General features: G+C 43.7%; 1 protein-coding gene across 1 annotated transcript in view; it reads left to right on the top strand.

The window, feature by feature from the left end:
* The window catches only part of EBF2 (EBF transcription factor 2), a 258,468-nt gene that overhangs the window by 176,806 nt on the left and 55,863 nt on the right, over nucleotides 1-25,799 (top strand). Inside the window, exon 7 of the mRNA XM_078149237.1 lies at nucleotides 12,313-12,394. Within this exon, the coding sequence (XP_078005363.1) occupies nucleotides 12,313-12,394 (82 nt within the window). The remainder of the gene's footprint in view (nucleotides 1-12,312; nucleotides 12,395-25,799) is intronic.

The following is a 25,799-nucleotide window of genomic DNA, read 5'->3' on the forward strand; positions in this document are numbered from 1 at the left end:
AACAGAGCTGGGCTCTCTCTGCCCCATCATCAGGGCCTTCCAGGAGGGAGCTGTCCTCCCCAAGGACGCAGTATCAGAAGCAGGGATCTCACTAGGGGTGGGCAGAGTAGGCAAACACCCAGGGCAGAATGCCCTGGGGGGAGTGCGATGAGCCACATTTTTTAATATGACTTATTATAAAGGCATGCATTTGGAATGCCGATAAATCCCTTGACAGGCCCGCCTGGATTTTGTGAGAAGTCAAGTCCCAGGCGTTCCCTTGAAGGCTCAAAGTCTCAGTTAACACACAGCAACTTCCAAACCTTGCCTGCGGCTCTGATCACAACAGAGGGAGGTTTTCCTGCTTGTTTTTTGTTGTTGATTTGTTTTGCCTAAATAGGAACTCCTTTTTTCCTCTATTTTCAGTCTGAAGGGAGAAGAGGTTTGGTGGCTGTGCTCATAGAGAAACAAACAGTGATGTTTACTCTTCATCACTTACTCCACAAGCATTTATTAAGCACTTACTGTGTGCCAGGCACTGTACTAAGAGCTGGGGATAAAACAAAAAAGATCTATGTGCTGAACCCTAGGCCGGGGGCTGGGAAGGAGGAGAAGCTAAACTGAGAAGACATAGCCTCCATAATAACAGTTCATAGAATATTAAATATGAAGTAATAATAATAGTAAGAGAGTGACTTACCCTCAGGTAATTTTAAACTAGCAGCAGTCCAATAATAATAATGAAGATAATAATGTATTATATAATGTAATAAATAACATATATAACAACATATAATGATATAATATAACAGCTAGCACCTTTAGTTTTGCAAATCACTTTACTCCTGTGTCATAGTAGATATGGCAGTGGGCTTGGAGTCGGGAAGACCTGGGTTCAAATCCTGCCTCAGACACGTTGCTTGCGTGATGCTGGATTACCTCTCTGTGCCTTAGTTTCCCGACTCATAAAATGAGGCTGGTTTTGATGGTCGTTGGGGTCCCTTCTAGCTCTTTGTGAACCTTTGAATACTAGTGACTCCTGACACAGTGCCTGGCGCGTGGTCGGCACTTAATAAATACTTATTGATTGATTGTCTTGTGAACATCAAATTCTAGAATGAATAGAAAGCACTTTGCAAAGGTTAACACACAGTGCTGTCATGATGTCATGGATTACTGTTGAACCAGGACAGGATGGGAAGTGCCCCACTAAAAGTAGCCAAAAGCCTTCTAGGGTCAGGGGACCTACGCTCTCTGGTGACTCAGTTTCCCCTGAACAAAAGAAACCTGTTGGGTCATACTTCCTATAACACTTGGGTCTGCCTCTTTCAAATGTACTTATCATGTAACACTTAACAATGAATTGTTATACCACAGTTATCATTGACCGTGCCTGAGACACAAGGTGCCCGAGTGAATAGAGCACCGAATGACACCCAGAGCCGAGAAGACTAGGGTTCAAATCCTATATTTCCTATCCGAGCAACCCTGACCAAATCACTGTGAAGTGATCTCTGGGCCTCCATCCCCTCCTGGCTCTACCTGTGACATTGTTCACCACGCCCAAGCTGCCACCTGACCCAGGAGCTTCCCTCAGTGCCTGGGGGCTTCTCGCCCTGGAACACTGCCCATCCATCCAACTTAGCAGCCATAAAATCCAAAGCCTTCATTTTACAGATGAGGAAACTGAAGCCCAGGGAGAATAAATGGCTTGTCCAGGATCACACAGGCAGGACTCAAACCCAGGTCTTCCCGACTCTAAGTCCAGTGCTCTATCTGCTGAACCATACTGCCTCCTGTTCTACCCTTGTTACTGTGAGTTTAAGAGCACGCAAAGTTCCACCTCCATCATCACTGGCGGAACTCAGCTGATTGGGACTTCGTGCTAATTAGATTGTTTTCAAGTGCTTAGACCCCTTCTATTTTCCTACAAACAATTACCATGCAGATCACAAATATGCCTCATCTGTTCCTTGCAAGACAAGGAGGGCACACAGCACCGGAGCCCCGCCTTGTTAGCCTTTCTCTTGTATCGCTGCTGAGACTGGCGAATGCTCATGTCATGCTTTTTGAGGAAGACTCCCTGACTTCAGACCATTCTCGAGTGCTATAGACCAACCTTCTGCCCAGTGAGCCTGGAAGGAAGAAGCAGCCTTCAGGGTAGCAGCCTTCCATAGCACCCACCCATTCTAAGCCAATGAAACAGATTCTACAGACATCAGTTAAGCACCTATTGTCCTCAGTACCCTGGGCTCAGTTCTGGGGGAGATAAAATGGTTTAGATTAGACATTATCTCTACCTTCATAAATCTGCAATCCAGTAGGGAGATAAGAAACCAAACATAGACAAAAGTAGTAATGCTAATAATAATAACATCAACACACACACAATATTACAAAATCAGAACATTAGGGAGTGAAAAAAACAAGTGCTATGTGAAGTTAGAGAGAGGAGGCAAAGGGCCTCTATAGAGCTGACCTTCTGAGTGAGTTGTGTTAGAGGGTAGTCAGAAATTCAGCAAGGAAAGAGAGGGAGGGAAGGCATTTGGCCATAGAGAAGCTAATATCAGTTTAATTCAACAAGCATTTACTAAGCATCCCCTGTGTGCCAGCGATTTTTGAGGGGCTCAGGAAACAAAGGCAAAAGCTGAAATAACCCATTCCCTCAAGAAGACTGTATTCTATTGGGAGAGAGAGTAACATATACATAGAAAATGAATTAAAAATATATACAAAGTACTATCCAGCGGAGGGCACAGGTCTAACAGAAAGAGAAATTTGTTAATGTTACAACAGAAGTTCCAGAAGGCACAATGGAGGGGCAGGCTTGACTTGGATATGTACCCGGGAGGGATGGTACCAATATGGATGTATATGAGAAACAAGGAATGTGGTTGGCAGGGAAGAAGCATCAGCCTAGGTGTCTTACAACTCCAAATCACAGGTTTTGTGAAGACAGCAGACAGGAAATAAATGCTTTCTTTCTTCCTTGAAGCAATGGATTTGGATTAGATGAGCAAAGGCCAAGAGATGAGAGAACGTGGTTCATGTTTTCTTGGTGATGGGGAAGATGGGGGAAGGTAGAAAGATCTCTTACTTTCAGAGACCTTGGGTGATATCATTGGTGTGGTGCAGAACAAATTTTACTGAGTTGGGAGATGGAGGATCTGGGTTTAAATGCTGACTCTGCCAGTGGCCACCTGTGTGATTTCAGGCAGGTCTCTTCAGTGCTATGATTCTCAGTTTCTCTCTCTGTAAAATGAGTTTAGAATAGATGAACCCTAAGCTTCCTTGTAGCTCTAAACTTATACTCTTGTGCTGTACAATTGGAATTCCATGACCCTTCTACACCATCTCATCCTGTGCAAATCTTGTCAAGTCATCGAGTGAAGGAGCATTTAGTAAGTACCTACTATGTGCCAGGCACTGTGCTAATCACTGGCTGTATAAGAAAGCCGACAGTACCTGCTCTCAAGGAATTCAGACTAATAAAGAAGGCGACATGAAAACAACTTTATACAAACAAGCTCTATGCAAGATAGGAGGAGGAGGATTAAGAGGATTTGGGAAAGGCTTCTTAGTAGAAGAAAGGATTTTAGTTGGGACTTGAAAGAAACCAGGAAGAAGAGACTTGGAGGGAGAACATTCCAGCTATGGGGGACAGCCAAATAAAATGCCTTGAGGTGGGAAACAAAGTCTCTTGTGTGGGGTCTGTGTCACTAGATTTCAGAGTGCGGGAAGAGGAGCAAGGTGTATGGTAACTGGGGTGATAGCAAGGGGCCAAGTTTTGAAAGGCTTTTTTTTTTCCTATTCAATCCTTTATTAGAAGATCCACCCAGGGCACCAGAGGCTTTTTTCTGGTTATTTTAGTACTCAAGGCAGCCAGGTGGCTCATTGGAGGGTCAGTCAGTCAAAAACAAAACAAACCAAACATTTATTATGAGCCAGGCACTATACTAAGTGCTAGGGATACAAAAAAAGGGGCAAAAGAAAGTCCCTGCCCTCAAGGAGCTCACAGCCTGAAAGATGGAAGACCTAAATTGAAATCCACCATCAGATGGTGTGGCCCAGGCCAAGTCATTTAACTGCAATCTGCCTCAGTTTCCTCATCTGTAAAGTGGGGATAATAATAGTACCTACCTCCCAGGGTTGCTGTAAGTTTTAAATGAGATAGTATTTGTAAAGTATTTTGCAAACCTTAAAATCCTTTATAAATGCTGGCTATCATATGGGAGAATAAGATTCTAACGATTCAGGAGTATATTCTCAGGGATCATTTTTTCTAATCTCTTACTTATTTGTTACATTTTAATTATTACAAAATGAATGAATGTTTTAAAAAAATCCTGCCACTAGTCATCTGATCAAAACTGATTAATGAAAATACATCCAGGTTTTCTTCACTCCCTTTCTTCTCGAGCCTTGTTGTTTGCATCAGGCATGGCAATGATGCTTTGCTCTGGAGATGATCTCATTGCCCTATGGTTCCAGGATGCTCTGGGAGGAGAGGAAAGCAGGACAGAATCTTGACCTCCCAGAACTTCCTCATTTTTGCAGATGAGAGTCACAGCCTTCACATGGCCCAGAGACTCCAGGGCTTTTAATATCCTGAGCTGGGACATAAGAACTCAACAGACTCCTTAAGGGCTCAAGGCAAAGTCCCAGTCATTACTCTCTTTGGCTGACAGCCTACCAGGGACTTGGTTGGGATTCCATTGGGAAGTCACTTACAGGAAATGATATGTGTAATTTCCACTTTTATTGGTTCAAGTGGGAAACAGCAGGCTTAACCTAAGCAAGAACTGAAGATATCATATAATATATAACAGGCTTGGAATCAGAAGAGTGAGGGACAAGTTCCCCTCTTTCACATACTGACCGAGGGACCCTGAGGGTTCATCACTCTCTGCTGTAGGCAACTCTCTCAGGGTATAAATTTCAGAGAAGGAGCTGTTATGAATTGGTAGAGGGAGCTTCCCCACACCAATGAAATCACAAAAGAGCCCAAGAAAATCCAACTATTGGTTGGAAGTTCTGCTCTTGAATTTTTAGCCCTAAAAGTGGGGAGTGGAGCATTTGAAGGAAACCAATATATTCACCAAAACTATGATTCCTTAGTCCTAATGACCTCTTTTGGTTCTACCTTCTGGAAGTGGGGTGAAAGGAGACTTGGAGGAAAAGAGTTGGTCCTCATTTCAGTCAGGAATAAGGAGGTCATCGTCTTGTGCTGTGCTGTGGTCATACACCCATAACAGTTCTGATTGCCACATTTGTGGAAGGGTGTTCTGGGGGGTTCTGGAGGAAGGCAAGCTGGGAGGTAGGATGATGGAGCCTCTTAAGTTCCTTATATGCCATGTGAAGATTGCTTGAAGAAATGAAGGATGTTTAGTATAGAGAAAAGATGATGTAGGTGAGTGAAGAGCAGTGGGAAGCAGTGACTCTATGGAGCTGTTGGACCTGCGTTCACATTCAGCCTCTGCCATTCACTGTCTATGTGACCCAGGTGAGTCACATCAATTATCTGTGCCTCAGTTTCCTTCGGGTAAAATGGAGAGATTGGATTAGATGATACCTGAGGTCATTTCTAGCTCTAAATCTGTGACCTTGTATCATCAGTGAGTCCACAAGCATTTATTAAGCATTAAGCACTTGCTGTATGCTGAGCTCTGGGGATAAAAAAGAAAAAGCAAAAACATGATGTGAAGGGCATGGTGACTATCTTCAGAAAGCTGAAGTGATGCCATGTTGAAGAGTGAGTAGATTGGAACCAGTCTGAGTTTCCAAAGGCAGAACAGGGATCTCCAGGTGGGTGTTGCAAAGAAGCTTGTTGGATTTCTGGCAAGTAAAATCTTCCTAAAATTTAGATTTCTCCCTTAGTGCAATCTACCTTCGGAGGGAGATAGTGAGCTTCCCTCTCCATGGAGTTATTCAAACAAAGACCATCTGTTGGGTCTACCATAGTAGGGATTCTAAATCAGGCATGAGCTAGACTCGATAGCTACAGATGCCTTTTCTAATTCTGAAAATGTACATTTCTGTGAAGCATGAGGTGAGAATGAGGATAGAATATGGGCTGCCCAACTTTTGATCGAATCCTTTTTGAAACAGTCTACTAATAGGACTATGTAGCATCTAAGTTGGGTCACCATTAATCCACAGTGACAACAGTGAGAGATGGAAGGAGAGGTCCCAACACAAGAGTGTGATATGAATTGAATTTTAAAAAATTTACCTCACAAGTACCATGTTGGGGAAATGAGGCTGGAGACCAGTTCATTGGAGACTGGAGGAATGGAGTAGACTGTGAACTCGACATACGTCAGCAAAGTGTCATGGAGGCCAAGGAAGCCATTACAATTTTAGGCTATGTAGGAAGAGAGGTGCATGTGTATCTGAAACAAGGGTAATGATAGACCCCTGGCCTTCATTCTGGCCAGATGGTATCTGTCAATATGGCAGGGCCTCAAGTTCATAGCATGGAAGGATTGCTGAAGGGATTGGGTGGGCTTTGTAACTTTGCAGTGGCTCTCCAGCATGGCTAGAATGCATGTCCTCCTCATTGCCACCTCTTAAAGTCCTTATCTCCTTTCAGGGGATTGCCATAAGGATTGGACCTTTGCTTTTAGCAACAGAAGGAACGCTCAAGGGAAGGAGGCCCCCTCTCCCCTCTACCAATGCAGGTTAGCACGTTTGCAACTTAAAGTCTTAGAAAGTTGCCTGGAGTAGTGAGTAGTTAAGGAACTGGTTCAGGGTCACAGAGCCAGCATAAGGCGTAATGCTCATAGCCCTCCCTGCTGGTTATCTCCATTTTATCCTGTTTGCATCTTGTTTGCGTATAGTGTTTTGTATGTTGTCTCTCCCAATAGACTGAGATTCTTGAGACCAGGGACTACCTTTTGACTTTCTTTGTATCCCTAATGCTTAACACAGTACCTGGTACACCATTTGTTGTTGTTCTGTCCTTTTAGTTGTGTCCAGCTCTTCCTGCCATTTGGGGTTTTCTTGGCAATGATACTGGAGTGGTTTTCCATTTCCTCCTCCAGCTCATTTGACAGATGAGGAAACTGAGGCAACAGGGTTAATTGCCCAGGGTCAAATAGCTAGTAAGTGTCTGAGGCCAGATTTGAACTCAGGAAGATGAGTCTTCTTGACTACAGACGCTCTATCCATTGTCCTCTGGTGTACAATAGACATTTAATAAATGCATATTGATGATTGGCGTGTCAGACTTGTGACTTGAACTCAGGTCTTCTTGACTCTGGGAGTAGCGACCTAGTTACCCCACAGTGGCTTCTATTGTTTCTCTCAAATCTCAGCTCAAATGCCAGATTTTACACAAAACCTCTCTTGACCACCCTGCTGCTAATGTCTCCCCCTTCCCCAATTATCTTCTACTTTGTATTTGTATTTTAGATGGACATGGTGTCTCCCCTCACTAGATTCTAAGCTTCTCAGAGGCAGGAATTGTTTTGCTTATCCATTGTGTTCCCAGGTCACAGTGCCTGGCATGTAGTAAGTGCTTCATAAATGTTTATTACTTGATTGAGAAGACTCAGATGTGTGGATAGGGGAAAATAGCCAACTGTCTTCAAGGATTTGAAGGACATGTCAAATCAGGATTAGATTTATTCTTCATTCTCAGTAGGGAAGAGAATAAGCATTTATATGGCCACCTCCTGTATGCCAGGAACTGGGCAAAGTGCTTTATAAATATTATCCCATTTGACCCTTCCAACAACTCTGTAAAGCAGGTGCTATTCTCATCAACAATTTTACAGTTGAGGAAACTGAGGCAAACAGAGGTTAAAGTGACTTGCCCAGCTAGTAAGTGTCTAAGACCAGATTTGAACTCAAATCTTCCTGACTCCAGCCCCAGGATTTCATGCATTGCACCATTTAGTTGCTTCAGCTTCAATAGAAAATAACCTCCTTGAAGGCAGGGGCCATTTCATTTTCATTATTGTCTCCCCAGTGCCCAGCACAGGGTCCAGCATATAGTAGGAGGTTAATACATGCTTGCTTGCAGGCTTGGTTCTTGGCACAGAGAGGGTGGAATGGAAAACAATGGATGGATGTTGCAAAGGTGCCATTTTAGGATCCTTGAAAGGAAAACATGTCTAATCATCCCAAAGTGGAATGGACTGCTTCGAAGGTAGCGAGTTGCCCTGCCCTAGAGGTCTTCAAGCAGAGTCTGGGTGACCCCTCAAAGGGGACTCTCTACAGGGGACTTTGTCCAGATCTAGGCTGTCTCAGATCATTGCTGAGGACCCATCCCGTGCTGATAGAGTGTTTGAGAGGGAAAAAGAGAGGGTAAAAACCCAGTGACCTCAGGAAAGAAAGTGAGGAGATGCCTCGGCCAACTTCAGACCCTCTTTTAATTAATTTTTGTATCCGGATATAAGCTATCCATGGCCCCCACTCACGTGCTAGAATTTCCAATGACAGCCAGCCAGTATCCCCTGTGTTTTTCCCAAGAGTGGGCCTCAAAGGTCAAGAGACAATGAGTTAGGGGCCCAAGCTCCCCCTTTCTTCTCCACTTGACCCATTTTGATTTGACTGTTAAATCCATAGCGTGTGTAGGGATCAGGAAGAACAGAAACCCAAAGCACTGTCAGGCAGGAGGAGCCCAAAGTGGGGTAATTTCCATCTGAAGAATCATCAGAGGTCGCACTTTTAAATTGAGTAAATCCTTTTGGAAGGCTCTTTCTTAGCCCTAAATCAATTTGATTCTGTGTAAAATCCCATCTCCTTCCAGCTTCTCTCTCTCCAGAGCCATCTACATCAGCACGCTTCAATAAATATTAATGTTTTCACCAAACACTTCTTTGAGGGTGGGTGGGGGTAGGGAACAATATAATGAGATGTAGCAGGCTTCATAGGGGGCCCAGTTAGAGTTATACCGTCCAAATATGAGGGAGAAGGAGAAAGAGAAGGGAGGAGGTGGCTGAAGGAGAGGACAGAAGAGAAAGAGAGGAGAGAGACAGAGACAGACAGGCAGAAACCAAGAGACAAGAAGGAAGTGGAGAAGGGGAAAGCCGATGGAGGAGAAAGACAAGAAAGAGGAAGGAAAAGAGAGGAAAGACAAAAGAGAGAAAAGAGGAGAGGGGGAGGTATGAGAGTGAAGAGAAGAAGTGAACAGAGAGGAGAGAGAAAGAGAGGAGAGGGAGAAAAGAGGAGAAAAGAGGGAGGAGGGGGGGGGGAGTGCTTTCTTGGATTTAATGAGAGAAAAAATAGAAATCTGAGTGTTGGTTAAGAAAAGAAGAAGCCGGCCTTGGGAAAGAGAGAAAAGAGGGATACGTTGATCTGTAGAAACTGGGGACAGGCAGTGGCCTAGAGTCTGTGTGGAGCAGTAGAGGGCATCTCACCTCTGGACCTTCTGAGTCTGGATAAAGCCAGAGAGAGAGAGCTTTCCTTAGCGGAATATCAATTATTTACCAAGTTCAGAATCAAAAGGGGAAATAAACAAGTGCTGAAGTTCGGGGCAGCCTTTCAAGTTTGTAAAAGCTCTTTATAGTCATCATTATTCATTATCTCACCTGAACTTCACAAAAATTCTAGAAAGTGGGCATCTCAGGGATTATTATTCCCATTCTACAGAAAAGCAAACTGAGGCTGAGAGAAATTAAGTCATTTGTCCAGGGTTACAGTTAGGTTTCAGTGGTAGGATTTGAAGCCAGTCTTTCTGATTCTTAGACCGAAATGCTCTGAAGCGTAGTGGGAAAAAAATACACACATACACACACACGCACACACACACACACATATATGTGTGTATATATGTATATATATATGTATATATATATGTATATATATATGTGTGTGTGTGTGCGTGTGTGTGTGTGTGTGTATATATATATTGAGTTTAAGCCCCGCCTGTAACTGGTATTGGCTAGGTGACCTTGGGCAAGGTCACTTAAACCTGTCAGTGGCCCAGCCAAACCAGGGGAGTTTTTTATATCAATGAAATCACACGTCCCTTCCACCTAGCCATCATCATCATCATCATCATCATCATCATCATCATCATCATCATCACCACCATCATCATCATCATCTCATTTGATCCTGAACTTTGCAGACATCTAGTGCTTTGCTGATGAAGGTCACACCTTCACCTTGTACTCAGTACCTATGAAGGACAAAGACATCAGCTACTCCCCACTGCTCTCTCTAGTGATCGAGTCCACAGCTTGTCTCCAGTTTCTAAAGTGCAATGAGCTACCCCTTCTTTTCTCTCTGCCCAGCTTGTTTTTTTCAACCATCGGCAATTGCCAGATTTATTTAGACCTATATGCGTACTTATTTTGAATCTGTTAAAAGCTATTTGAGAAGCATCAGTGACCCTTCCTGCAATAAACCTTGGTGTGAATTCAGAGAGGACAGCCTAAACTCCATCTAGCCATAGACATAGATGGAAATTAAGCTTTATATTCTCCCCATCTCTGTCTCTGCCTCTCTTTCCTTCTCTCTCTGCCTCTCTGTCTCTGTCTCTTTCTCTCTGTCTCTCTATCTCTGTCTCTGCCTCTCTGTGTCTGTCTCTGTCTCCCTTCCTCTCTGTTTCTGGCTCTCTCCTTTCTTTCTCTCACAGGCTCTCTTTGTCTGTTCTCCGTCTCTGTCTCTTTCTTTCTGTCTCTGTCTTTGTCTCTTTGTCTCTGTCTCCCTCCCTCTCTGTTTCTGGCTCTCTCCTTTCTTTCTCTCACAGGCTCTCTTTGTCTGTTCTCTGTCTCTGTCTTTGTGTCTCAGTCTCTGCTCTCTCTGACTCTCCATGTCTCTCCTAACTCTCTGCTTCCATTTCTGTTTTTTTTAAATGTCTTTGTCTGTCTCTCTGTATCTGTCTGTCTACATAATTTTTGAATTCACACTCAGGCTTACCATAGGCACAATCACCAGCGCTTCCCCAAATATCTTTTAACCGATGGAAAACAAAAATACCCTTTCGATGTAGCCAAAGCTCTGGAGAGTGCATCTTCCCTTCTCCTTCCTCCACTTCCCTCACTTTGCCTGTTTATGTGTTCACCCTCCTCTTTAATGGAGAGAGAAATGCTATTAATTGGCTCATTGGTGGTTTCTTTTGTGCAATTTTTTTTTTGGGGAAGCATCCCAGGTCCCCAAGTCCACAGTGACATCCCCTTGATCACCCCTGTGTGCAAAAGGTTGTTTGGATGGATGTTGTTATCCCCTTTATTTGTGTTGGTGGTAAATCCGGGGGAAAAAATGTCTATCTTTTCCTTTAAAGTTCTGATTCAAGGCATGGATGTGAGAGTTCTGAAGGGACTTTGGGACTGCGGTAAAAATTCGTTGTCATAGCAACAGGAAGGGAAATAGGCCTTGCTCACCTGGGACTTTTACTTACTGCAAAAGCTCGGTTTATTTTTATTTTTTATTTTTTTTAAGGGAAGGACTCTGCAAGAGAAATAAATAAATAAAGAAAACTTATTGTATTTGGAAGCCCGTTTTTCAAATATTAAAAAATGCAACTCCCTTCAAGGCCCCCTCTGCTCTTTTCCCTCAGCTGGGGGTGACTGGCTAATTAAAGATGCCTTGGTTTTCCGAGTTGCACAACTGGGTTCTGGTAGGGGATGCCTGGCTTCACCAGGGCCCTGCAAACGACACACCCAAACCATTTTTCTGTCCTTTGTTTTCAAGGCCTGAAAGGAGTCATAGAAATGGTCATTGGTCATTATAAGCCCAGCGCTCACCAAGAAGGGAGAGGCTGCCCCATAGCTCCCTTTGGAGTCCAAAAGAACATTTTCTATGCTGTTACTGAATTATCTGGAAAAAGCATGAAATGCTGATAACTGTGTGTGTGTGTGTGTGTGTGTGTGTGTGTGTGTGTGTGTGTGACTAAAAGTGTACCTGTGCATATACACATCTGGCCAGTTGAAAGCCTTGTGTCTGACCCACATTGGGATTCTTGGATGAATCTTGACATTTCAAACCCACATCAGAGACATCTTTGCCTGACAGGGGTCACCACTGCCCATGAAAAAGGAACTACCAGGGGGCTGTGTCCAGCTGCACCCTTAACAATCCTAGCCAGTGGGTGGGGTGGGGGAAGAGAACAGTGGTATGTTACTACCATTGGAAAACATTCCAAATGATGGAGTCTTAAAGGTCAGCCCTGCACTTGAGTCTGGGGTAGTGTTGAAATTCCCCAGATCTGAACCATGATCAAATACTATTAAATAAAATGAGATCTACCCCACCTAATAACAATTAATAATAATAATAATAATAATAATAATAATAATAATAATGAGAGTAATGAAAATAATAATAAACCTGGTAGTTTCAGGTTTCTTAAAGCTGTAACTTGTCCCCTTTTCTCTGCAGATTCTTTTTAAAATTTTTCCTGAAGTGCAATCAGAATTGTTTGAAAACAGCGGGAAACCCCAGGGACATGCGACGCTTCCAGGTAAGGGGTCTGCTGTAGCTGTAAGTAAACCTAGTGACTTTCCTTCACAACGAAAAAGATAAAGGTAAATGATAAGCCATATCCGATGGTGTGAAAGCTGCCTTCGTTGGTAGGGTGCAGACCTTCTACCTTCTTTCCTAGATCCCTGCAGGAAGGAGATGTTCAAGCTGGGTAGAGACAGAATGGGAAACCTGCAGGTCATCATCCCCCCATCCCCAAATCCCCAAGGACTCTTGTCCTTGAGACCTAGCCACCAGGGATCTTTTCAGTGCCTTCTGAAGGCAATGCTTTTGTCCCTTTTTTCCCCCATCTTGTGAACCCTTTCAGTGGCATCTCTCTCTGTCTCTGTCTGTCTGTCTGTCTGTCTGTTTCTCTCCCTCTCTTTCTCTCTCTCTCTCTGGGCTCTTCCAAAACTGGCCAGCCAAATCGTCATGGTCACTTTAAGAGTCCCGCACAGCAATAGGGCCCATGGGACAGCGACCCAGCTGCTTGGAAGTTAAATCTGCCAGGGGTTCCATCATTCCATCACTGATGTATCGAGAATACGAGCTAATAAAAAACACATAGTGAGCCGAACTGTGCTGGGTTGGAAATGTAAGCAAGTATACTCCCTGCAATCGCCTCCCCTCTTCCTTAATCTTTGAAGTACCCATATTTAATTCATCAAATGACTTTCTTGCCATTTGTCCCCAGCCCAAACACAGAAGGGGAAAAGGTAGAAATAAAGCATTTTCAGGGGGCTAATACTTTGTAGCCTGAGATGTTCTAAGGTTTCAAGGCTCAGCTGGTCACCTTCTGAAATATTTCCTTCTTTTCTATCTTAACCTCTGAACTAGAGATCAGGCAAGGATTATCTCAACCCATTTTCAAGATGGAAAAATGGGAACCTGAGGAGAAGAGAGGAGAAGAAAGGGCTTCCCTGATACGATGGCTAGCATCTATCTGACATTTTAAGGTTGGCAAAACACTCACAAGGTTCACTAGCTGGGTGACCCTGGCCAATTCATCTGACCTCTTGAAGCTCAATTTCCTCATACGTAACATAGCCAACAATTCATATAATGTTTTAGGGCAGTGGTAGGGAACCTGCAGCCTTGGTTTGGATTCAGTCAAAGGGCTGCACTTGAGGACCTAGAGGGCCATGTGTGGCCTCAAGGACACGGGTCCCCCACCCCGGTTTTTAGCATTTTCAAGGTGCCCTCTCTTTTGATTCTTACAACAACCCTGTGAAGCAGGAACTATTATCATCATCTTTACAGATGAAGAAACTGAGGCTGAGAGAAATTTATACAACTTACCCAGGATCACTACAGTTAGTAAGTGCCTTAGACAGGATTCAAACTCAGGTCTTCCTGACTTCAGACTTTCTCCCTCTATACACTGCTGCGCTCAGTATTGAACTCATTATCATGAGAGATAATGTATGTAAAATGCTTTGCAAATTTTAGAGCTCTATAGATGGGGCAGCTGTTGCTGTTAGGAAAATAACCTCCAGTGAAATTGTACCTAAGCTGACAGCAGCTGTGATAGATACAGAACCCAAGGGGCTCAGATGTTTTACACATACATACACATGCATCGATATATGCATACACACACATGTATATATGCACATACATCACATATGTACATATTTGCACATAAAGGACAGACTTTACACGCTCAGCTTCTGAGATCTGGCCATCTTCAGCACATAGTGTAGCAAGTGATTAATAAATGCTTATTTTATATGGAAATGACCTCTTGGAATGTGGACCTGGCTCAAGATGGAGTGATGGCAGCATTTAGCCTGTCAGCACCCATCAGGTGGATTGCCAAGGTGGTGCAATTATCTTAATAATTTAGGCAAAGTTTGAACCACCCTCTCCCTGCACACGCTTGTTTCCATTATCTGAATATTTCAGGCAAAAATTGATTGGCTCATTGTATACTAGCTAGCATTTCTAGAACACCTTAAGGTTTGCAAAGCACTTTAACAAAATCTTGCATTCTCCTCACAACAATCCCGGGAGGTAGGTACTGTGATGATCTCAATGTTACTTTTGATATGCCTTGAAATAAGAGTCCTAAGAGCCAAAGAAACTTCATGCTGGAAGGCTTATATCAGAGATATTGAAATGGTTGGAACTTCAGAGGCTACACAGCGGGGGGCGTATTAGAGCCACTTCATCCTACTGAGAGCTGATTGTTAAATTATCAGTGTGACCCTTTACATGTTGGAAATCGGTAAAAGTTATAGACCAAGGCTTGACTTATTGTTTTATTGGTTGTCCAGACTTAAGAAAGTGATGGAGAAAATTTTAATGGTTCAGATTGAATTTAAAAGTGCATTGAGTATACATTCCCTGCCTCCTGGAGAGCTGGTTGTTAAACACTTACCAGCACATGGCTGCATGTAGTGCAAGCTCCTTATTTTAGAAGATGAGAAAACTGAAGCCCAGAGATATTAAAGGGTTCAGAGGTAGCAGAGCTTAGGTTTGAATCTTTGTCCTCTGACTCACCATTCTGCTGTACCACAGTACCTTCTAAAGGGACCTTTGAGTGCCTACCATATTTGATTCAATTTTCTGCTTCACTTTGTGGAGTGAATATGAGCTTCTTGAGGAGAGAGGGCTTCTCTCTTTTTTGTCCTTTTATGTCCTTAAATAAACAACTCCAGAGCTTTAGGCTTAGTGAAAAGGTGTCTAGCTTTGGAGTCTGGAATAGTGTGACCCTGGGCAAGTCACTTGACCTCAGAACCCCAGGCATTTCTCTAAGACTAGAGCTCTTAACTATTTTTTTTTTGGGGGGGAACACATGAATCTCTATGTTAGCTGTCTGGTGAAGCCTCCGAGGCCCTGTTTCAGAACAATGATTTTACAATTAAAAAAAAAGTAAGATTACGAATGAAAGCAATTATAATAAAAAAGTTACTTTTTTTTTTTGGCTAGACAATGGGGTTAAGTGACTTGCCCAGAGTCACACAGCTAGTAAGTGTTATGTGTCTGAGGCCGGCTTTGAACTCAGGTCCTCCTGAATCCGGGCTGGTGCTCTATCCACTGCACCACCTAGCTGCCCCCCAAAAGTTACTTTTTAAGAAAAAGTTCACAGACATTAAAATAAAGACTACTTTAAGACTACAACACACCTTCTCACACCCAGATCCGCAGAGAAGGTCTCAGTTTTCATTAGTAGGGGACCTTTTTGTCACTGGGAGTTCTCCATGTCAATGGAATCTCTAGTTTGAAATATACCTGTGAATATAAGAAAAATTGTAACAGCATAGGGAGCTCCCAGTATGGGAAGTCACTTCACGGACACAGATTACATTTTCTCTATGACTCAGTTCATGAGTCCTAGAAAGATTCTTGAACCTTAAGGAGGCTAGGTAATCTATCCCATGGTCACACACAGGTAGTTAGTATCAGGATCAAGATGGAAACGTAGGTCTTCCTGACTCCAGGGCAGGCATGATATTCATCTAAACCAGGCTGCCTCATAGACAGTAGGCACTTAATCTGTGATTTTCATTTGACTGAGTTGAGGGGAGCCAGGCTAGATGTGATGAAGTCTCTTAGGAGGATTTGAACCGAACAGAAATTCAATATTAACTTTGAAATGGATCTCAAACCAAAGCAACCCCATATTCTTCTCCCTAAGAGAAATCAAGAATGAATTAGCTGGAACTAGACCCCAAAGCAGAGGACATCTAAGAGGACTGGAATGTGGCAAAGCCTGACTATGACAAATGGGCCTGGAGCCTTGGAGCTTCTGGAGGGAGGGGGCATCTTCCAGTTCAACATGACCTTGCCCGGTCAATGGAAAACCTGGCATCTTGACTCTTCATATAAAATATGTTTATCTCTGGGAGCAAATTCAATTCAGTTCTTCCACCATTTATTAAGTTCTGGGGATGCAAGGCAAAAACAAAAATAAAAATTTCTGTTCTCAGTTTATAAACAAACAAATAAACCAGACAACCTATTGTGATGCTACCATGCACAAGACAAACATGAAAAAAAAAATCTTCATCCCCAAAGAATTGACATTCTTCTGGGGCAATATGGTAGGTAAATAGACAATGAAATACAACTGGCTTTGAGGGCAAGAAGGAGCATTAACAAATGGGTGTAATTTGGAAAGGATTTGCATATGAGGTAACACCCAGACTGAGCTTTGAAGGAAGATGTTCTATGAGACAGAGGTGAGAGGATGGAATTCATGGCTTTATACAGGGGCCGTATAAAGGCGAGGTGGTGGGAAATGAAGCTAATTAGCTGATGAATGGTAACATATAATGTTAAATCAATTTGCATGATACATGAAACACTGAATATGGGGTCTGGAATTCTGATGGGCCCCAAGGTATTTAAAAATTCCACAATCTATGGGCAAGGAAAATCACCCCAGCCACTACAGAGGTGGTACTATTGGATAGAACCCGGTGACTCATACCTCCAGGGAGGAAGGGTAAAAGAATGCCATGTTTTGTTGAAGCTCTTAGGGATCCGTTAGGACATAATAAGTCCTATTCTGTCCTTTTTTTTTTTTTGGCCTGTGGGTGGAGAGTAGGTTGCTATAAAGCCAAGACAGTAAAGAAGCTAGAATGGAGAAGAATTGGGGTCATTGTCATTGCTTTGCTTTAGATTCTGAAGCCAGAACATGCACCTCCACACTATAAGTGACTTCGTGCCTCAAGATCATTTTCATAGACTTCCGAGGATTAACATCAGGATGGAATGAAAATGGTCTGACTCACGATGGTTGACTGCCGCTGACTCCTTGGGTGATTGGGAGGAGCCAGACCTTGTGGGTCATCAAGCACTTACCAGAGGTTGGGCTAGAGTGGGTTTCTAGGTCCTGAAATCCTAGATCCTGTGGAAGTCTATGCTTCTGCTCCAATTGTGTAAGCATACAGGCAGACGGATGTACCACACAAAGCGTTCTTTCAAGAGACTAACCTGCTACCGCCCCGGCTTGCTGGTTCCCACCATCATCAATCAGTTTTCTTTTAGAAGAAGATAAGCGCCTTGAAGGCAGGATTTGTTTCATTTTTATCTTCATATCCTAAGTTTCTAGGGCATCTAGATGGTGTAGTAGATAGTGTGCTGGGCCTAGAGTTAAGAAAACTCGTCTTCCCAAGTTCAAACCCCAAGCAAGTCATTTTACCCTGTTTGCCTCAGTTCCTATCAATAAAATGAGATGAAGAAGGCAAATCTTTGCCAAGGAAACCCCAAATAGGGTCACAAATGGTTGGACACAACCGAAAAACAAGTGAACAATCCCAAGTTTCTGGCACAAAGTCTAGGTATTTAATAAATGTTCGTTGAATGAATGAATGGAAGAATGATTCTTGGGCATCTTTGGAGCCTATGCAGACTTTCTGAATCCCCCTGGAAAAGCTTAGGGCTGTAAGATCGTAGATATATAGCTGTGAGGAAGCTTAGAGACCATCTTGTTGGACCTCATCATTCTATCGACGAGAAAACTCAGGTCAAGAGAAATTTCAATGGCTTGCCTAGGGTCACACAACTAATAATTGTCAAAGACAGCCTTCAGTCCCATAACATCACAATGGAAGGGGATGCTTAGGAATCCAGAAATCAGTGGCCAGAATGACGTGTCTGAAGTGTTGTGACAAGGAACTGAACTAGAGTGAGAGCAGTCAGGCCCAACTCCCAAGGTTGTATGACCTTACAGGAGTCATCTCCCACTCTATGTGCCTCAGTTTCCTTCTCTGTGAAATGGGGTTAGGAATGCATGCACCATCCATCTCACAGGGCAGCTGTCAGGATCAAATGAGATATTATCCCTCCAACCCTTTAATCCCCAAACAAGCTATGAACATGAGCTATGATGATGCAATTACACACAGACAGAGAGGGGAAAGTAATGAGGAGAGAGAGAGAGAGATTATATCTCACCAGAAATTAGAAGGAGTTGACTTCATCTAGTCAAGAACCAGGGAAGGTAATGGTAGGTCAACGGGAGCCTGAGGAAGAATGCCAAGGGAATGATGGGAGGCCAGAAAGGAATGGTGGTAGGGGGAATCAAAGCAGGGCTGCTGAATGATGGGAAGGGTTAGAGACAGCAGCTGTGAGAGGATGTGGCCTGTCAAGTGTTTGCGATGTAGACCCCCAAGTGCACAGCCCTTCAGTCTAGGACACCAGATGATGCAAGAGCCCAGGATATGCCAACCGCTCATACTTTCCTTGGTTCAGCACTTCATTGAGCTTACTGCAGAGATGGATGGCTGTCCCCTAAGCTTTTTTGAATCCTGGCTATTATAGAAACCTTTTTCTTTTTTGGGGGGGGAATGAGACTATTTTTCTTTTCTAAAAAAGTCCAATGTATCTCTCACACCCATTGAAGAGGGAAACAAGAGTTTAAATTAACTCCAAATGGCAAAAATCTAATCCAGCCCCAGCTGCCGGCAGGTTTCTGCCTTCCCAGTCTTTCAACGTGAGAGCTACCAGCTGCTTTCTGATCTCACCCACCATTTGAAATCGCCCAGGCTACTGAGCAGAAGTTTAAAACCCATCATGGAAATCACTTGACTTATGGCCTTTGGGCCCGATAGGTGAGTCCATTATCCACTGGTGAAACAAACCAGAGACTTGGAGATCAGAAATCGTAATTACCCATTTGGAGTCTGAAAACCTTCCCTGGGTTATGGGGTCTTTCACATAGTCTAAGGCTCCAAGGCTGGAGAAGAGGGCCCTGGGGAGTTGGTCCAAGCTTTCTCCCCAATTCCTAATATAACCTTGTGCCCCAATCCCCTGTGGTCTTCAGACAAGGACTGAAAATTAGGGCTAGTGGGATGTTTTGCCAGTTTCCATGGGAAATGTGCTTTGAGCTCTGAAGGCAAAGCTGGAGAAAAGTAAAAGTGAGCGTGTAGGTTAGCTCGGTAATCCTTTGGTTTTAATCTAGGCTGGAGTAAGTCTCCACAGCTAAATTAGAACGTCAAAGAGCTTCAGAATTTCAGAGCTGGCAGGTACCTCAACTAGTCCAATCCAACCTCCTCAAAGAAATCCCCACTGTGGTGTACCAGAAAAGTAGTCATTGAATGTATCCCATGAATTCTCAAGAAGGGTCAGGATTCTGGTAGAACTCAAACACCTCCCCTTGTAAGCAAACAGCAACTGTTTCCTTTGGAGGAGTTATTTTATTCTCAATATTTAGTATAGTTGCTTGAACATTTGTGTGTGTGTGTGTGTGTGTGTGTGTGTGTGTGTGTGTGTGTGTGTGTGTGTAATGGGGGAGGAGCTAGTCTGGGTCTGTGATTTTAGCGAACTTCTCAGTGTGGAAACTCCCTCCACCAAAGCAGACTGGCAAACTACTTGGGGAATTGCTTCGGACCACTGAGAGGTTGAGTGAATTGCCTAGAGTGACCCCATCGGTATTGATCAGAGGCAAGACTTGGGAACAGGTCTCTATGACTCCAAGGCCAGCCTTCTATTCACTACTATTTACCTTCTCCCATTTGCACATAATAGGTGTTTAATACATGTTGTTGAGTTGAATTGATTGAGGACCAAAAGCTTCCACCCATCCTGGAATATGACCCTTGTACATGACCCTTGTACATGACCCTTCCTAGAGCTTCAGTAAGAGAACCATAGCTCCTAATGCCTCAGACTTAGAAGGCTTTGACTGTACACACACACACACGCACACATGCACACACGCATGCACACTTATGTATTTATAGACTGACTGAAGATTTTAAGGCTATGCCAGTTCCTTGGCAGGCATGGAGAGGGTAAGGCACTTTCCTGATTTTGGGCTGTCTTGCCAATGTTTTCACTCTTGGCTATGCCTAGGTATACATGGACATAGTGTTGGAAGGCAGATGGCCTATAGCATTACTACTGGCTGGCAGACAGGGGTGGAAGGGAATGTCTGCATCTCATGCCAAAGAGAGAAAGGCACCAAATACATATGCTGCCCCTGTGGTTCCTAACACTTCCTGTGAGTACAGTATTTGCGCTTGGTCCAGCCACATGGTAGATTATTAGCTAGAGAAGATAAACACTGATGATGATGATGATGAAGATGATGATGATGATGATGATGATGACAACAACAATAACACAAATTTTAGAGACTTTAAAATAGCAACGAGAACTCAATATACAGAACCGGAATATTATCACAGAATGGACTGTTGCCCACAATCTTCTGAATATATATAAAATTAATCCACAAAAATTTAAGAACAGCATTTTAATAGATGTCAACATTCCAAGCATTCAAAATTTCCAAGCGACACAGAATGAAAGGCTTTCAAAATTTAAAGAGCATCCAGAAAAGATCAGAGTCATGTGGGGGCAGGATGAGGTCCCCATTATCTATCACCCTCAGACATGTACTAGCTGCGTGACCCGGCCAAGCCATTTAAGAGCTATCTGCCTCTAGGGGCAGTGCAGTGGATAGAACACTGGCCCTGGAGTCAGCAGGACCTGAGTTCAAATCCAGCTCAGATACTTTCTAGCTGTGTGATCCTAGGCAAGTCACTTAACCCCAATTACCTCCAAAAAAAAAAGAACTGTCTTCCTCAGTTTCCCTACCTATAAAATGGGGTTAATGGGGGCTCCTGTCTCCCAGAGTTATTGTATCAGATGAGATACTAATTATAAAGTGTTTAGCATAGTACCTGGCACATAGCGAACACTATATAAATGTTAACTGTTATTCTTATTATTTATCATCATTATTACATCTTTACTACAACCCTGAGAGGGCAGTGCTATTATTATTCTTATTTTACAGATAAGGAAACCAAGGCAGACAGAGATTAAGGGCCTTGCCCAGGGTCACCTAGCTAGTAATTGTCTGAGGCCAGCTTTGAATAATACCTGTAGTACTTACCTTGCAGTTTCAAATAAGACCATGTAATGAAGCACTTTATATACCTTGAAACACAGTATAAATGTCTTTTCTTATTACTCAGTGGCAAGCAAACTCTTTGAGGTCATTGTTTATTCAACACGTTACAAAAGTGCCTTCTTAAAAGCAGCCAATGTAGCTGGCTGTTGCCAGAAATACGTCAGCCAAGACACTCCTCCACAGGGCATTTTCCCGATTTTGGCGTCAGCATCCAAAGATGATCGGCATGACCAAATCTTACCTGTCTTTAAGCCCAAGGCTCACCTCCTCCATGGCACCTTCTCGGCTTATTCAGTGACGCCATAGACTCTGACTAGTGGAATGTAAGTTTCTTGAGGACAGGGACTATTTGTAGATTATTTATTTAGTCAATGAGCATTATTAAGCACCTACTATGTTCCTGATCCTGTGCTAGCGACCAAGGGTAGTCAGTCAATAAATATTTATTAAGAGCCTTCTATGGGCTAGGCACTCTGCTAAGTTGGATACAGAGACAAAGCCAACTGTCTGTGTGACCCTGTTTAACTTGCTTGACCTCTCTGATTCTTCCCTGCTCTGGGACTCAGTTTCCCTCACTGGAAAATTAAGAGGTTAGACTGGATGACTTCTGAGGTCCCTTCCCATTCTAGATCACAAATGCTTGATTCTTCTCAGGCCCTTTGATGGTCACTCTGGGATCGCTAGGCCTGTCTTGACTTTTCTACAGGATCCCTCCTGTACCCCTCCTCCTTCCATGGCTGGAAAATACCTTCCCGATCCCTGCCCCAGCCAGCCTTCTTTGGCAAAGCTGGAGCCGGAATAATGTGTGTGGTGACAGAGTGTTTAAGGAAAAAACACCTCATAGATTCAATTTCCAACAGATGTAAACTGTTGTAAAGGGTGCCCTGCCTCACCCTGCCCTGGACAGCTTTGAAGGTCTGTTTGGAGCCTATTTGTGAATGTTTGCTATTCGCTCATTCATGAGTGGGTCTGGGGGGCACTCATGATGCCATGTCACTGGTGGTGCCCAGTGCGGGCCCACTCAGCTCCCTTGCCTTGGGGAGGCAGAATGTATCTGACAGGACAAAGTTGGTGTGAGTGTTAAAAACAATTTTATTGACGTATCTTGTTTTTACACATCCACATTTCTCAGTGTAGCTCCTACCTACTCCAAGAGCCAACCCTTATAACAAAGAATATAAGAGGGAAAAGGACAATTCAGTAAACTTAACTAAGATATTAAATATTATATGCAATAGTCTATACCCATGGGCCCCCATCTCAAATTCATTCTTTCTTTCTTTCTTTCTTTCTTTCTTTCTTTCTTTCTTTCTTTCTTTCTTTCTTTTTTTCTTTCTTTCTTTCTTTCTTTTTTCTTCCTTCCTTCCTTTGTTCGTTCCTTCCTTCCTCCCTTCCTCTCTCCTCTCTCTCTCTCTCTCTCTCTCTCTTCTCTCTCTCTCTCTCTCTCTCCTCTCTCTCTCTTTCTCTCTCTCTCCTCCCTCCCTCCCTCTTTTTCTCCCTTCCTTCCAGGAGAGATCTGATCTACAGGGGGAAAGTTTCAAACCAATGCATTTCTTCTCTAGTACATATCAGATTCAGGCCTTTCAAAAGAAGGGCACTTCGTCATCCCATCTTTCATTATTCCTTCTCCTTCTTGACCTCCCTTCTGGCAAAACAAGACGTACAACAGGCGTTTATTGGGTACCTACTATACGCCAGGCCTTGGGCTTGACTCCTGAGGACAAAAAGACCAAAAACAATGGTCCTGACATTGGACTGGGCTCACCCAGATATTGATACAAAATAAATACGAGGCAATTTTTGGGGTTTTTTGGAGGAGGAGAAACTAGAGCCTATCAGAAACACCTGGACATGACCTAAGACCCACCGGCTGAGCAAGGGAAAGTCAATTCAACAGCCATTTACTAAGGGACTTCTTTGGGCTGGATACTGTGCTGAGTGCTGGGGAAAGCAGTGCCTACCCTCAGGGAGTTTGCATTCTGTGGGGGGGTAACATCTGTGTGCATAGGTCCATGCAAAACAGACTCCAAGCACATAATGGCCACCCACAGGAGGCCTTGAGCCCAACCTCCAGTCATTTTACAAAGGAAGAAACTGAGGCTCAGAGGGATTCAGTGATTTGCCCAGGGTCACACAGCTAGTTAAGCATCTGAGACTGGATTTGAATTCATGTCTTATTGACTACATGTCCAGCACTCTGTCCTTTCATAATACCATGCTTCGTCTCAAGATTCTGCCAGGTCGGGGTAAATAAAGGAAAGTGGGATAAAGGGAAGACAAAACTGAATTCAGGATGGGGATTTCAATGACACACGGAATTCCTAGATGAGGAAACTCCCTCTACAAAAGCTGGTTGGAATCTCAGCAAGTCAACAGCATTCATTCATTCATTCATTCATTCATTCATTGGTGAGGCAATTGGGGTGAAGAGACTCGACCAGGGTCACACAGCTGGTAAGTGTCAAGTGCCTGGTCTGAGATCGGATTTGAATTCAGGTCCTCCTGACTCCAGGGCCAGTGCTGTATCCACTGTGCCACCTAGCTGCCCCCTCTTTTTTAAATTAACAGTATTTATTAAGCACCTGCTATGTTCCAGGCAATGTATAAAATGCTAGGGATACAAAGAAAGTCTGTTCTCTCCCCCCTTCCGCCCCTGGCCCATGTCCACTGAAACTTAGAGTTCTAGATGGTTGTCTAGAGCACCGAGAAGTTAATTCATGTGCCCAGGCAGCAGGACTCAGACCCAGATTTTCTTGCCTTTCTCCTCACTACATCATGGCTTGCTCTCAGGCAGGGTGAGAGCATGGCAGAAAGTAAAATGGGCCCGACAAATCTCTCCTTTCCTTCTCCTTTCCCTCCCTGCAATTTGAAAAGCAACTTTGTGGAGGCTCAAATACTGACCCATGACCATTTCAGATCGAGGCGTGAAGGTTAGCTAAGGGTGGGGACCAAGCAGGCTTGATAGCGGTCCCCATACCACATGACCACATGACATCCATCTTCTGGTGGGCTGAAGAAACAATCACTCTATTGAAATATTACTCTTAAGGAGAGACCAACAGATGTGTCCACCCAAGGGGCAACTCCCACAGTGGACTTTTATGAGCAGGAAAAAGCTCTTTACAACTCAGCCCCTGCTTTGGATAAGTTATTGGTGTGGGGGTAGGGGAGCCCTTCGGGTGATTAAAAGGAAAACATGACTTTAGAATGCCGACTTGGGTTACTTGGCCATTTTCTCCGGTTGCCAATGTAGGTGCAGATTTTGATCGTCGTGCTTTTTTTCTGGACGTTTCTCCCAGGACAGGGGTGTAGGGGAAGGGATGCCAAGCCTGCCCTCAGACTTCTATTTCAGTGTAATTAATGACCACCCAAAATGGCCCATCCTGGAACTGTGCGATTCCAGCTTGGGCTGCCTGTCTTATCGAAAACTGGGCCCTGGTCAAAAAGCAGAGACGATATCCAGGCAGTCCAAGAAATACAAAAAACGGGAAAATGCTGGCTTTCTTTTCAGAAACCTCCCTAATATTAAATGAGAACCAAGGGACTGTGATTTCTTTTTCTGAGAATCTGGGCATAAACCCGCAAAGGTACGTCAGGTTGCGTAATTCCCTTGTGAGCTGTATTCATCATTTGCTGTTGTCCTTGTGGCTTAAGTTAGAGTGTATACTTCTTGGAGAAATTATTACTGAAGGAGCTTGGGCAAGATCGATTTGGAGACAGTGTGGAACATTGGACTTTGGGTCAGAGGACCTGGGCTGGAATTCTGGCTCACCACTGACTTTGGCAATCCCTCAAACTTTCTGTGCCTCAGTTTCCTCATCTACAAAATAAAATCGGGGCATTCTAGCATCAGGGGGAAAGGATTGCTTTGGGAACTGGGGGCCTTTGGGTCTAGGCTCAGCTCTGCCACTGGCTGGCTGCATAGCTTCAGGCAAATCCCTTCTCCCGGCCTCATTTTCCTCACACATAAGCTGAGGTTGGGGTTGATGGCTTCTCTCCAGGGCCAAGAATGTACTTCAGTGTCAAGCGAATCGTGGACATCTGGGCCCCTGGTTTTAGGCAGGTGATGTCATGAGGGAGGTGATGTTGAAGAATACTCACGCACAGGAGGGAAAAGACGTTTAGGATTAGAGGACGGGGAACCTTGTATGACAGTGGGAGGTCATTGGAACGTCATTCATTTACCATCTTCATATTTATTAAATACTGATTTTGTTCTAGGTGCTAGGGACGCAAATCAATCACACCTATTATGTGTTGTACACTAGGAATGCAAGGACAAAACTTTCACCCTCTAGGAAGGTACTTCTGCCTGGGTTCTTCTCTCTGTCTTAGGATAAACAGAGGGCACTTTTACTTGCAGATACTCTGACCGAGCCCCTTTTTTCTAACTGATGTTTTTAATAAATAATAATAATAATAATAATAATAATAACAGCAACAACTGGCTTAGCTCTTTAAAGTTTGCAAAGCACTTTATAGACATTATCTCAGTTGAACATTGTAACAACTCTCTGAGGTAGTACTATAGGTAGTC

This window comes from Phascolarctos cinereus, unplaced genomic scaffold (assembly GCF_003287225.1).
Source record: "Phascolarctos cinereus isolate Bilbo 61053 unplaced genomic scaffold, phaCin_HiC Scaffold_2;HRSCAF=192, whole genome shotgun sequence".
NCBI classification, from domain to species: Eukaryota; Metazoa; Chordata; class Mammalia; order Diprotodontia; family Phascolarctidae; genus Phascolarctos; species Phascolarctos cinereus.